Source organism: Vicia villosa, unplaced genomic scaffold, assembly GCF_029867415.1.
Source record: "Vicia villosa cultivar HV-30 ecotype Madison, WI unplaced genomic scaffold, Vvil1.0 ctg.000114F_1_1, whole genome shotgun sequence".
Taxonomy (NCBI): domain Eukaryota; kingdom Viridiplantae; phylum Streptophyta; class Magnoliopsida; order Fabales; family Fabaceae; genus Vicia; species Vicia villosa.
The window spans coordinates 1198290-1212997 of record NW_026705022.1 but is presented as its reverse complement, the minus strand read 5'-3'; the positions used below and the strand labels follow the sequence as shown (position 1 = coordinate 1212997).

Here is a 14708-nt window from a genome sequence, read left to right as displayed (position 1 = left end):
ATTTTGATTGAGAAAGTGGAGAAGTTGGTTTTGCAAGAGTTGGATGCAAAATGGAGATAGTGGGTGGTTACATTAATATTTGGTAATTAATTTAACATTATTAATAAAAATTAAATAATTGAAAACATTTTATATAGGAAAAATGGAGGGAAAATAATAGACATATAGAAGCTGAAAAAATATATATAACGAAATTTAATGGATCATGGAGCATAGTAGTTTAGTCACGTTCTCTGTTTTTTTTTTTTTGTGGTATATAACATGATAATGATACATTATATTTTTATTTCTATTTTATGATGATAAATTACATAGACATAATAACATGCATTATATATTCTTATAATGAAGTTTCTGAATCTCTTATATCTTCAGATTCTATATCAGAAATATTACTTTTGCTGACTTTGAATGATTTTAAACTAAAAATCTTAGGAAAAGCACTTTTTGATCTGATTATTGTTGAAGTTCCATGTTTATCAGCAAGCTCTTCAGATAATGTGTTCACTAGAACATCGAATCGCCTTTTGTATGTCGGAAATCTTGTGATAAATTTTGTGATTCCTTGAAGCCTTTGCAATAGAAAGTACAAGAGTTATTGAAAATAACTAATGAGTTTAACCCAAATATATTATCACTGTAAAATAGTTTTATACTGAAAATATATTTGTAATTTGATTTGTTGTGATATGTACCTTCTAGCCAATGCATCGAGTTCGGCGAGTTTGTGGTCGGATTCGGGAGGAGGACCAAAAGTTAAATTTTTTACCCTATCGGAATCGCCATTGAAAAGAACTAATTTGCATAAGTAGTCCTCTTCGGAAACCGAAAGATTTTCAGCTTTGATTTGATCTTTAATGATCAAAAGTGGATTAAGGAACCATTCAAAAAACTTCTCCTTTGGTCGATTTGTTGTAGTTAGTTCAGTATCATCAGCTGCATTGAGGAAGTAACAAAATATATATAAGCACTTATGCTATAAGCACTTAATTAAATTGTTTATTGCAACAAGTGTTTCACTTACTTATCAATATACCCGGGGAATCGACTTTTATAGAGCGCAAAAGCGCTTGAAGAAGACAATAAGCTGGCAACCCAATACTGATGACTTTACTCTCTTTGCCAAACATGGCTTCTTGAATATCATCATGTGTTATTAGGCCTTGAGAAACCAATGTTTCTCCTACTTTATGACATTCCTTGCACAAGCCATCCAATAACTATATATCTCATAATAGAGTTAAAATTTGAAAGCTTCTCGCATTTTACATAGTCGCCATTTGCAGAATGTGAGTTGTTCAATCAAAATCAGATGACTCGCATTTTAACGGTGTATTTTGACTTGAATCGCGTTGTAGAAATATCAGTTGTATGATTTTGATTAAACAATTCACAATCTCCGACTATAAAAGAAGCAAGAAAATATGATTGTTTTAAATATAAATTCGTAAAAAGTACCTCAAATGGTTTCAACTCGGCTATGTTATTAGTTAGAGTAATGGTACGGGAAATAGTCTTTGTTAAGGACTTAGTTCTTGAGATGGAATTTGAACGTGAAGTTGTCCGTGATATTTCGATCTTTTTTCTTCGATATTTAGGCCTATCAAAAACAAGTCAAGAGCATCATTAGCCGAAAAATCTCAAAACAAGATGTATTCGAAAGGAGTGAAGAATGAAACCTTGGGAAGCAGGATCCTTCCGGCATGTCAAGAACATCATTACTGTATTCATCGTAAAGAGACAAAGTTGCAACAATGTATCGAAGGCCAAACAAAAAAGACGACTCCTGCATTGTAACTCATGTACATGTCAGTATTAGTATCGTGTCTGATGTGTTTGTGTCAGTATATCACCACAATGCAAAAAGCAATAGATAACCTGATAGACAATAATTCCAGCGCGAGCGCCAAGAAAGATACTTGCTATCACCGATACAAGAAATGCGCCGACAACAGCCAGTGGCCATAGAAGAATAGCAAGGCCTGCAAAAGGCATACATATTGTCTCCAAGAAAGGTCCTTCGCGGCCGATGAGATCACGAAACAACCGGTTCCAACCTTTGAAAAGCATGTATGGAACTTTACATAATGCAACCAGTGATATAATTGGAACATCGACTATGATTCCGAGAATGGCAGCTACAATAGCATCAAGTAGATAATCTGGCCTGCATAAAAAAACATCAATAAAATTTCACAACATAGTAACTTAGCAAGATGTGATTTTATTGAATATTGATTAAGAAATATTATGACATGAAACCTGATCTCATAATATTTTCCATTTGGTGGTTCATCTTGTCTCAGATCATCCATGACAGAGAAATAAGTATGGAAGCATGCATCTCTTACATCCTTCACAATATCAAAAGTCTTCAAAATACAGCTCCATGTTCCGTCCTGTGACAACAAATTTCAACAACGACTTGGATGGTTACTACCTATGAAGCACAGACTCTAGAAACACGACACCATCACTGACACGTCGATATAGGCAAACATTTTTTAAATAAAAAAAAAACTAAATGTAATCACAACTGTCGATATTGGTTTGAGACAAACATACAATAAGGAAACAAAACATACAATAAAACAGTGGAAAATTTTGTTGTCTTCTCCTTCAATAGCTTCAAAGGTAGCAAACAATGGTGAAAGAAATCCATAGGCAACACTTCCTACAATACTTCCCAAAATTCCAACAATTGGCCATAAAATCAACACCACTGGTAGTAGAATTGTGCACATCACAAACTTCAATAATGGTCCAAATTGTTTACATCTGTAATAAAATCAAAAAATCAATAGACGAAAAAATCACAAAAATAAATAAAAAAGTTATAGATTTTTGTTGAAGCCAAAGAAAAAAAGTACCTCAAAACACAGTAATATGTCCAAATAACATGTATGCACCAAAGACCAAGTATGATAATTGAGTTTGCAGTTGTCATTATTAAGCATATTATTGGACAAAAAATGACACCTGAAATGTTATAGCATATGTAATTAATCATCCACAAAACTTGTAAATAATTTAAAAAAATGAGATAAATCTTTAAATATATAATATATTTCAAAATGAAATACATACAAAAAAAAGGGCTCCTCTAGGATTCAATTTTTGACGACAACATTTATTTATATTTATGCATTAATGTAAAAATACATGAAAAAAAAAATGATAAAGCATGAAAAAAAATCCACAAAAACCACCTTTAATGGTGCCTAGAATGCAAAGGCTGATGAAACAAGGGAGAAAGCATAACATGCTCCATAATGAAGACCAAAAATCATCTGGAGGTTCCATTACAACTTTGGTTATTAAAATCTCATTTCATTTTGCACCTAATAGCCATAGATGTAGAAAAACAACAAAAGGGTCACTTTTTTTATCCTTTTTTGTGGAGGTTTTGGATTGGAGACTTTAAAATATTTGAAATTTTTTAAAAGGGTACACTATGATTGTGTTTGTATATGTTTTTGGTAAGAGAGTGGTTTATATGTATTATAGAAAAGAATGAAGGAGTGTGTCACATAATGCTTAACCAAATCCTCATAAATTATCATATCTTTAATCCTTTTTATCTTTCTTAGATGCCTATTTTTGTGATTAAAGCAAAGGCAAGTGTGGTTTTGTGGTGAGTTGTTGTGATGAGGTGCCATCTTTTTTGGATTTGGAAAAGGAAAAAGGACCACTTTGAACGTGAGTTAGATTACAATAAGTGTGTTACTCTAAAACACTATTTTTTTTTTATTTCTGCAAAATTGTGGAGATTAATTCATCAATTAAGGGATTACATCTCTCAATCGATTATGGATCGAACTTCTGGCCAAATAGTTAAGAGAGTCGAGTATCTTTAACTTGTGTTACCGATCGGACCTTTTAGTAGTCTGTAGTCAATGTATACGAGTAGTTGAGATTTGGAGTCCATCTCTTTGATGATGTTCTATCTGTCTGTCTTTTGTGATATGTTTTTAATTAAATTATTTTGGAAATTTTGGTATTCAACACTGCAGAGGCCCGTTTTATTTTGTATAGATTGACCCAACACAACTCAAGATTTTGAGAAAAGTACACTCTCGAGACCCAAGCCTCCGGCAATAGTCCAACCATCAACTAATTAAATTAATTGAGCTACTCTCTTATATTTCTTTTTAATTTAAGTCTATCATAGTTAGGTATGTTTTGCAGCATGCACTTTTTTATAAAAAAAATGAAAAGTTTGAGGAAGATGAGACACGTCCACATAAGAGCTTTTCCCCTTTAAAAACATGGGACAAAATTACGGTTTGCACTTTGCATATGCATGGATACAAATTAAGGTTCATTTATCACTTGGCTGTGAAAAATACTCATACAATAATATAATTTCGTTATAATATTTATATCCAAATATGTCGTATACAGCACTAATACTATAAGATAATTATTATATAAAGGGTCACCTTTTAAGAATAAAAGAAGAGGAGAAAATTAAAAGCAAGGGATCAACTTTGTATGTATGGTTAGGCAAGATTTTTGTGTTTTGAATTTTCTATTTACTAAAAAAGAAAAGGTATTTCTTTTTGTTAGATATATATATCTCTATGGTAATTACCTGAATGTATGATATAAACTCTTCATGCACATACATAGATGTACTACATAACTACTTTCAGTTAATAGTTTGTTACAGTGTGGTAACAAACTTTTCCTTGTATAGTTACCCTTAGCTGAGTGTGTATTCAGGATATATAAAGCCTGCACACGTGTATGTGAAAACAATCAATGAAATCTAATCTCTTTTTGCATTAGCTTCTCTTTCCTGGTTTTCACTTTCACTTGCAGAAGATGGAAGAGACTCACATCTTCAACATGGTATCATTCGCTTTCTGATCCAAACCGCTTCCGTTTCACCTGCGTCCTATCGTCGTCTCTGCAGCATCATCAATGGAGTCCTCAGATATCCAGACCTCACCACTCAAAGAACCTTCTCCGACGCAAGTTCTTTCGTCAACAATCACTTCGTCCAAATCCAATTCCTTTGGTCCCAAACTCTCAATCAAGTTGCAAGAAAACAACTATCTCCTATGGAACCAACAGGTTGAAGGCGTTATTCTGACTCAGAAGATGCACAGAATCGTCGTGAATCCGCAAATTCCTCAGAAATTTCAGTCCGATCAAGATCGTATCACAGGTACGATTTCTGAAGAGTATGAATCTTGGCTTGTTCAAGATCAAGCTGTTTTCATCTGGTTGCTCTCTACTATCTCTGAATCGGTTCTACCTAGAGTCTTAGCTTGCAAACACGCGTTTGAGGTGTGGGACAAGATTCATCAGTTCTTCAATGCACAAATGAAAGCTAGGGTTCGTCAATTGCGAGTGGAACTCAAGTCTACCAAGAAAGGGAACAAATCAATCACTGAGTATGTCCTGAGGATCAAAGCCATAGCGAATTCCTTGCTGGCTGTAGGTGATGTAATCACTGATCAAGACCAAATTGATTCAATCTTGAATGGACTCCCTGAGGAGTATAGTCCGTTCGTTATGCAAATGTATGGGTGTCCAATTGCACCAACACTGTGCGAAGTAGAAGCTCTACTCTATGTTCAAGAGGCACAGCTAGAAAAGTTTCGCCAAGAATTGGCTACATCAACTGTTGCTGTCAATGTTGCTCATTCAGGACATGAAGCTGGTAACTCCAGAGGAGCTTACTCAAGCAACCGTGGGCGTGGAAATCGTTTTCCCCGTGGAAGAGGGCGTGGCAGAGTCACTAACTCCACCGGCAACAGACCTACCTGTCAGTTATGTGGGAAGTATGGGCACTCAGTTATGTCTTGTTGGCACCGCTTTGATGAGAATTTTGCACCACCTTCTGCAACAAATGCCCAGTCAGGCCAAGCAACAACATCTGGTCAAGAAGCCACCAAAGGTGCATCTCAGAGTTCTCAGTCTGTAGCTATGATGGCCACTACAAACCAACAGTCTCCCTTCACTCAGGAGTACTCCTTGCCATCAGACTTGGAGTCCCAAGCCTGGTTCGCCGACTCAGGTGCTTCACATCACTTGACTCCTCATATCTCTTACTTACATAATAAGAAATCGTACCTAGGATCAAATAAAGTCTATGTAGGTAATGGTCAGTCCTTAGATATACAAGCAGTAGGGTCCTCCCAATTTTACTCTAACATCTTCCCAAATCATAATTTAGTTCTCACTAATATCCTTCATGTACCTCTTATTACTAGAAATCTTCTTTCTGTTTCAAAGTTCTCTAGTGACAACAATGTTAGTTTTGAATTCCTGCCTAATAAATGCTATATAAAATCTCAGGCTTCTAAACAGGTCCTTGTTGAAGGCTCACTTGATGCGAGTGGTCTCTATTGTTTTCCCAAGCTCCTGCCTCAATTGAAGCAATCCAGGTCCAATAATCTTGATACAGCACTGAGTATTTCTCTTGGTGCTCACAGCTATGTTGCCTCCAATTTAAATTCCTCTAGTAATAAAAGTAGTAATACTAGTATTCTTTGGCACAATCGCCTAGGGCATGCTAATTTTCATTCTGTTGCTCAAATTCTCAAACAATGTAACATTTCTGCTATTAATAAACATAGTTCTTTCTGTTGCACTGCTTGTAGTCTTGGTAAAGCACATAGAATTCATGCTCCTTTAACTACCACTATCTATTCTAGTCCGTTTGATATCATTTATACTGACTTGTGGGGACCTTCTCCCTTGCCCTCTAGCTCGGGCTATAGGTACTATATAGCCTTTCTTGATGGTTGTACCAAGTATACTTGGCTGTACTTACTTAAACAAAAATCTGATGCACTTAAGGCATTCAAGTTGTTCCATTTGTTTGTTCAAACACAATTCCAGGTTACAATTAAGTCTGTTCAATCAGACTTTGGTGGTGAGTTTCGTCCCTTCACAAAATTTCTGACTGAACTAGGCATTACACACAGACTGACATGCCCTCACACTTCACATCAAAATGGAACAGTTGAGAGAAGGCACAGACATATAGTTGAGATGGGTCTAACCCTCTTAGCTCATTCTAAAATTCCCATGACCTATTGGGACCACAGCTTTTCCACTGCCACTTATTTGATCAACAGGCTTCCCACTGTCTCACTGCCTAACAAGTCTTCTCCCTTCCATGCTCTGTATGACAAGCAGCCAGATTATAGTACTCTAAGGGTATTTGGTTGCTCTTGCTACCCTCTCCTCAGACCCTATAACAAGCACAAACTGGAACTTAGAAGTCAAGAATGTGTCTACTTAGGGGTTTCCACCCAGCACAAAGGGTTCAAGTGTCTCAGTACAGAGGGCAAGATATATGTGTCCAAAGATGTCACATTTGATGAGTTCACATTTCCTTTTTCCAGGTTGTTTCCCACTGTGCAGTCAAATACAAGTTCCATGCAGGACCAATGTACTTTACCTTGTCCTGCTGTGACTGTACCAGGTTCCTTGGTCAATGCTCAGTCTGCCTCTCCACTGTCCCAAGCAGAGTCCCAGTTCCCTACACATGTGTCCAACACTGTGCCTATTGCCCAAAATGATCACTTCAGTCCTCCTGTGTCAAATCATAGTGTGCAGTCTGTCAATGCTAGTCCTACACTAAATCACCAGCACCCTTCTTTATCCCCTGAACAATTCACTTCTATGCCTCACAATGAGGGTGTCTCTAGACCTACTAACTCATCTGCTTATCCTGAGGATAATTCAGTAAATCTCATCACAAATGAACTGCCTCTTTACCCTGAGGGTAATGCCGGTAACCTGCCTACTGTTCCAGCTCACAACCCTGAGGGTACTACACATAGTGAGCTGCCATCTACTCCCCCCAGAGTCTCTATTACTTCAGACTCAATTCACCTATCTCCTTCCTCGAATGAACTAACTATCTCCTCTCCTATTATTGTCTCTAGTTCTTCAAATTCTCCCTCTATTAATGCCTCTGGATCCCCTCCTACTTTGCTAGTCAATGATCACCCAATGTTAACTAGAGCCAAAACAGGCCATTCAAAACCCAAAGCCTTTTTAGCCAACACTACTTGTGAACCTACAAGTGCTAAACAGGCCCTGAGCAAACCAGAGTGGGCACAAGCTATGCAGACTGAGTTCAATGCTCTATTAGCAAACAAAACATGGACTTTAACCACTCTGCCCCCTGATAGAAAAGCTGTAGGGTGCAGGTGGGTTTTCAAACTCAAACATAATGCTGATGGTTCCATCAATAAGTATAAAGCCAGGCTTGTGGCCAAAGGCTATCATCAAGAGGAGGGCTTTGATTTTACAGAAACTTTTTCACCTGTGGTTAAGCCAACAACCATCAGAGTTATTTTAACCCTTGCTCTTACTCATCAATGGGATATTCAGCAGGTTGATGTCAACAATGCTTTTCTAAATGGCATTCTTCAGGAAGAAGTTTATATGACCCAGCCACCTGGCTTTGTATCTAGTGACAAGTCTCTTGTGTGCAAGCTTCACAAAGCTCTCTATGGACTTAAACAGGCCCCTAGGGCTTGGTATGAGAAGCTCACTCAAGCTCTCCTGCAGTTTGGTTTCACTGCCTCCAAATGTGACACTTCTCTGTTTGTTTACTCCAAACAAGGTACTTCTCTATATGCCTTAGTTTATGTGGACGACATTTTGATCACTGGATCCAGTTCTGTTCTCATTCATGATCTTATCAACAAATTACATCTTAAATTTGCTCTAAAGAAACTAGGCAGACCCAGTTACTTTCTGGGAATTGAAGTGCATTCTCAGTCTAATGGGTCTCTACTTCTCACCCAAACTAAATATGTCAGAGACCTCCTTTCCAGAGCTAAAATGAGTGGTGCAAATGGGGTTCCTACTCCTATGTTAAGCACCTGCAAGCTGAGTAAACATGGCACCGATCTTTTTGCTGACCCTCATTTGTACAGGTCCATTGTTGGAGCTCTCCAATATGTTACCTTAACAAGACCTGATATTTCCTTCAGTGTGAACAAGGCCTGTCAGTTCATGTCAAGCCCTCTGGACTCTCATTGGGCAGCTGTCCGGCGTATTCTACGATACTTGAGTGGCTCTATTACTTGGGGTTTGGTTCTTTCCCCTTCAGTTGCAGGTTCTAAATTCTCTGTGCGCGCTTATAGTGATTCTGATTGGGCTAGCGATCCAGATGACCGAAGATCGACCTCAGGATCTTGCTTATATTTTGGCCCTAATCTAGTTGCGTGGAGCTCTAAAAAGCAGTCGTTAGTCGCCAGGTCGAGTACAGAAGCTGAGTATCGTGCGCTGGCTCATACCACCTCTGAATTGTTATGGTTGGAATCGTTACTTGCAGAGCTTCACATCCCTTTTCACACACCAGTTCTGATGTGTGACAATCTCAGTGCTGTTCTCCTTTCCCATAATCCTGTGTTACATGCTCGTACGAAGCACATAGAGTTAGACATTCACTTTGTGCGGGAAAGGGTCGTGGCCAAACGAATGCAGATCCAACACGTTCCTGCTGCTGCTCAGATTGCTGATACTTTAACTAAACCACTTGGTTCTACTGCCTTTGAACAGCTGCGCCACAAACTCAAGGTTCTCTGCCCTCCATCGACCGCTTCAGTTTGAGGGGGGGTGTTAGATATATATATCTCTATGGTAATTACCTGAATGTATGATATAAACTCTTCATGCACATACATAGATGTACTACATAACTACTTTCAGTTAATAGTTTGTTACAGTGTGGTAACAAACTTTTCCTTGTATAGTTACCCTTAGCTGAGTGTGTATTCAGGATATATAAAGCCTGCACACGTGTATGTGAAAACAATCAATGAAATCTAATCTCTTTTTGCATTAGCTTCTCTTTCCTGGTTTTCACTTTCACGTGCAGAAGATGGAAGAGACTCACATCTTCAACACTTTTGATTTGGACCAGGCTTCTTAAAGTAATTTAGTACCTCCACGAGAAAATGAGATCAAGACATTGTGTATGCTTTTTCAATTGGGTTAATAGTCATTTATCCCCTGCAATAGTAGCGAGATTCGGTTTACCTCCCTTTTAAAAAAAAATTTCGCATTACCCCCTATAATATTAAAATTGTAAGTCTTTTGCCCCCTAAGAGGGAAAATTACCCCCTGTAAAATATATTTTTTTGATTTTCCCCCTGGTTTTTACACGTTTAGGGGGTGCCCAAATATTACAGGGGGTAATCCAAATTTTTTTTTTAAAGGGGGTAAACCGAATCTCACTACTATTGCAGGGGGTAAAATGACTATTATCCCTTTCCAATTTGATTAGGAATTTGAGGTAAGTATTGTTAGAAGAATTCATTGTACCTAAATTTGGCTATGTAGCACACTAGTGGCCCTAAAGAGTGTGGGGTATTTTTCATATGCTTGACCACTTTGTACTTGTTATGACATTCCGGCTAGGTTAAGAAGAAATTAGAGTACTTGAGATTGAGTTATGGCATAATCTATGAAGAGATATGAACTAAATTAGACTATTAACCCTCTATTCTCTGAAATTAACCCTCTGTTCATTGATTACGAATAACCGTTGCTTATCATCCTGGAATGTTTTTATGGCCATGATGAATTTGAAAAGGAGAGAAATAAACAGTTTGAACAAAAATGAATGGAGGAGATTCCATGGAGCAAGTTGTATAAATAAAGAGAAGGAAACATGGCCGGAACGAGAACAGTTCAGTTAATAAAACAGATCAAACTTGAGACTCACAAAGTAATTAATGACTAAAGAATGAGCATCAATTATTGCTACTAATAACAAAAAAAGCAATGATGAAGCAATGTAGATTAGGAATAGGAATCAGATGGGGCATGCTAAATATCATTATTTCCAATGAAAACCTTTTAGCCAAGATGTTTTAATTAAAATGAAGATTAAAAACGAATGAATATCGATCATAGAAATTTTAAAATATTTATTTGATGAAGTGAACTCTTCAGTTTCTAAAAGTCAAAAAGATTAAAGATGAGTGTGTTGGAGAATTCATTGAAAAATACTACCATTAAAGATGCTCTTAGTCATTTAGGTCTATGGCTGAACAAAGACAATTGTAAATATGTCTATTCTTTAACTAGTTATGATTTTTTTTTATAATTAATACATTTAATTTTGATATAATAAAATTTATACCTCACACAACGTTGGTACCCTTAAATAAAATGAGTGACATAAAAAATATAAATGAAATGGCAAAATAAATTCAAGTGACATGAAAAAGAATTTAGAAAAAAATTACAGAATCTATATGATTGCTCAAAATAAAATGATTTTTTTTGCTTCTAAAACCCACATGCTAACGCTATGAACCTTCCAAACCATCACACGTACATCCATGTCCCATCTCCCCAAACTCAACCCTTTCAAACACCCCATTCCCTCCACTTCTCCCTCAACAACCTCCACCAACTTCACCGGAATTCTATCCCTCTGCGCCGCCACAAAAAACCTCCGTTTAGGAAAAACAACTCACGCTTCAATCCTCGTCAATGGATTCAACAAAACAACCCTCAATTCCCTCATCAACATGTACTCCAAATGCAACCGAATCGAAGCCGCGAGGTTTTTGTTTGATTCTTCTGATAATAATTCATTGGATGATGTTTCTTGGAATTCAATTATTAACGGTTATGTTAGGTTAAATAGTAAGAGTAGTTGTAGTGAGGCTTTTAAGCTTTTGATTAGAATGCATCGATTTGGATTTGGTTTTAGTGATTATACTTTGAGTAGTGTGCTTACTGCTTGTTGTTATGTTGATGATAGTTTTTTTGGGAAATTGATTCATGGATTTGGAATTAAGCTTGGTTTGGATTTGAATGTTGTTGTTGGAACTGGTTTAGTTGATATGTATGCGAAAACGGGATGTTTATCGGATGCTGTTATGGTTTTTGAGAGGTTTGATTGGAAGAATGATTTTATGTATAATGCTATGATTGCTGGATTTTTGCATGAGAAGAGTGGTGCGTGTTATGGAAATGCACAGGGAGCGCTTGGTGTTTTTGGTGAGATGATGAGGGAGGGATTGAAGTGTTCGAAGTTTACGTTTTCGAGTATTGTGAAGGCGTGTGTTGGTGTTGGAGATTTTGAGGTTGGGAGACAAATTCATGGTCAGGTTTTTAAGAGTGGTCTTCAAGGTGATGAGTTTGTTTGCAGTTCGTTGGTGGAGTTGTACTCGTTTTTTGGTTCAATTGGAGATGGATTGAGGTGTTTTGAGATGACGCGTAAATTGGATATTGTCTTGTGGACGACAGCGATTGCAGGTTGTGTTCGGAATGGACAGTTTGAAAATGCTTTGTCTTTGTTATATCGATTTTTAGCTGATGGGAAGAAACTGGATGAGTTCATTGTATCATGTGTGATGGGTGCTTGTGCAGATATGGCTGCTGCTAGGACTGGAGAGCAGATTCAGGCTTATGCATTGAAATTTGGTGTTGCGAATTTTACCATGGTTAAAAACTCGCAGATTTGCATGTATGCAAAGTCCGGGGACATAGATTCTGCTCGGACAACCTTTCAAGAGACAAAGAATCGTGACGTGGTGTCTTGGTCTGTGATGATTTGCAGCTATGCGCAACATGGTTTTGCTAAAGAAGCTCTTAGTCTTTTTGAGTCGATGACTATCTCTGGGATTGAGCCTAACCAGATCACATTACTTGGGGTCCTAACTGCTTGTAGCCATGGAGGTTTCGTTGACAAAGGATTAAGATACTACGAAACCATGAAGAAAGATTTTGGCATTGCTGCTAATGTAAAGCACGGTGCTTGCATTGTTGACCTCTTAGGCCGTGCAGGAAGGCTAGAGGAAGCTCAGAGATTTATTATGGATTCCGGTTTTGAGGATGACCCAGTATTGTGGCGGGCCTTGCTCGGTGCTTGCAAGATCCATAAGGACACTGACATGGGAAAGTGTATTGCTGACAGAGTAATAGAGCTTGAACCTCATGAAGCAGCGTCTTATGTGCTTCTTTACAACATCTATAATGATGTGGGGGAAAAGAAACACGCTTTAGAGGTTCGGAAGCTCATGCAAGATCGAGGAATTAAAAAGGAACCTGGTATAAGTTGGATTGAGGTAGGAAATACAGTTCATACGTTTTTGGTGGATGATCGTTCTCATCCAATGAGTGAACTGATTTATTCAAGGTTGGGAGAAATGTTGGTGAAGATAAAGAAAATTAGCTTCGATGATGAGAAGCTTCCTTTGGGCATCTCTGAAACAGAACACAGTGGTGCCATCAAAATGAATCACCATAGTGAAAAGTTAGCCGTAACTTTCGGAATTATATCTTTACCAAAATCAGCACCAGTGAGGGTTATGAAGAACTTGAGGGTTTGCTCTGATTGCCATACAACAATGAAACACATCTCAAATGTGGAGAAGAGAGAAATAATTCTTCGAGATTCTATTCGCTTCCATCATTTCAAAGACGGTTTATGTTCTTGTAAAGACTACTGGTAACAAAAAATCATCTCTGTTGATAGCATGTTTTTTACAAAACAAACCCCCCTTGGCATCATACGAGGGCTATAAAAAATGTTATATTAATAGAAGGAACACATTACCAAGCTCTTAAGCTAGTATTATTCTCAAATCTCATCTGCTTTATCTACAAAGAATTGTGACTAAAAGTAGTTATTTCCTGTGTATATGTATAACTGTCCTAGTGCAAGTACATGAAATTGAAGAATCTCTGCTAATAGATTTTAGAATTGGCAGTTTAAAGCATATATACTGTAAGACAAGATTGCTTTCTAATGAAGAAAGGTATTGATGATTTCCTTATTATTGTTTAATCATGTTCATTTATTCAGTTTTTTTTTTTGTATTTCTAATAACTGTTAATAATGAGTAAATTGGCACACATTAACAAAAAACGAGTACCTCGGCACAATGGTTGATGTTTCCAACAAAATAGACTTGGAAGGTGAGGGGTGTCTCCTATAAAAACTCTTTTCAGGCTTTATCTGGAACCAATGCGGGACTTTGATTCTCTCAATATGCCCTATTTGCTGCATTAGTTCTACGGACATATTTCTAAATTACTTTGAATGATGTGTAGATAGCAGGTTTTTTTTTATCTCAACACGCTCATGTAAAGAACAGGACCAAGGTGCTATGCTCATTACTAATGTAAGTTGTGTTTGTCTTATTTTATGTTTCTTATACAGTGGCTTATGTGATGGCTAGTATCTAGTGCTTGACAGACATGTTAAACTGCATGTTAAACTGCTAATTATCGTTATGTGAAAATATTTGTACATGTGAAACTTGTAACATAAATGTAGAATGAATTTGAGAACAACATTACAGAGCTTAGTGTAACAGGTGGTTGAACAGAATAAAATGTGCTGCCGCTGGTACCCATCTTAGCTGCAACTTGCAAGACATTAGGGCACATATATATGTACTAACACACCAATTTTCATAAATTCGTTAACAATTTAGTCATGTTATTGATGCAGCATTTAACTTTGAGATTCCTTTAGAATTTCAGTTCCTATTTGCAGTCTGATATTAAAATAAAATATTTAATTTATTTTTATTATCAAATATCAATTTATATAATTCCTTTGTATAGCCTGAACTGAACTGAAATTTTTACTAATAAAATCAGTATAAATTACCAAATTCTAAAGCTTTAATGTATTATTAGTATGCTAAATTATACTGTCTGTCTCCTATCCTTACTTTAGGTTTCATGTGGTCCTTTTT

The 14708-nt window shown here is 37.0% G+C and overlaps 2 protein-coding genes across 3 annotated transcripts; one reads left to right on the top strand and one right to left on the bottom strand.

Annotated features, from left to right (window-relative positions):
• Window positions 1–209: 209 nt before the first annotated feature.
• Window positions 210–3501, bottom strand: LOC131624326 (uncharacterized membrane protein At3g27390-like). 2 transcript variants are annotated; one of them, XM_058895275.1, is made up of 10 exons: window positions 3210–3501; window positions 2871–2979; window positions 2586–2778; window positions 2263–2399; window positions 1879–2167; window positions 1680–1786; window positions 1459–1600; window positions 1025–1199; window positions 696–936; window positions 210–572 (listed from the first exon to the last, which is right to left on the bottom strand). In XM_058895275.1, exons 1-10 carry the CDS (start codon window positions 3301–3303, stop codon window positions 341–343), a joined length of 1719 nt encoding a protein of 572 aa, XP_058751258.1. In that variant the 5' UTR covers window positions 3304–3501; the 3' UTR covers window positions 210–340. The 2 variants fall into 2 exon arrangements, with proteins under 2 accessions (XP_058751258.1, XP_058751257.1); XM_058895274.1 differs by having other exon boundaries at window positions 1025–1220; window positions 3210–3498.
• Window positions 3502–11275: 7774 nt separating this feature from the next.
• LOC131624361 (pentatricopeptide repeat-containing protein At3g13880-like) lies at window positions 11276–13789 on the top strand. The gene has a single exon (XM_058895312.1). It carries the CDS (start codon window positions 11331–11333, stop codon window positions 13452–13454), a length of 2124 nt encoding a protein of 707 aa, XP_058751295.1. The 5' UTR covers window positions 11276–11330; the 3' UTR covers window positions 13455–13789.
• The last annotated feature ends 919 nt before the right edge of the window (window positions 13790–14708 follow it).

Excerpts from the sequence above, each read along its gene's own strand:
- LOC131624326 (XM_058895274.1), bottom strand. The coding sequence starts at position 3,303 with ATGGAACCTCCAGATGATTTTTGGTCTTCATTATGGAGCATGTTATGC. Across the intron at positions 2,400-2,585 it reads AAATTTTCCACTGTTTTATT|GACGGAACATGGAGCTGTAT; the intron begins GTATGTTTTGTT and ends TTGTTGTCACAG. Across the intron at positions 937-1,024 it reads TTCCCCGGGTATATTGATAA|CTGATGATACTGAACTAACT; the intron begins GTAAGTGAAACA and ends TCCTCAATGCAG.
- LOC131624361 (XM_058895312.1), top strand. The coding sequence starts at position 11,331 with ATGTCCCATCTCCCCAAACTCAACCCTTTCAAACACCCCATTCCCTCC.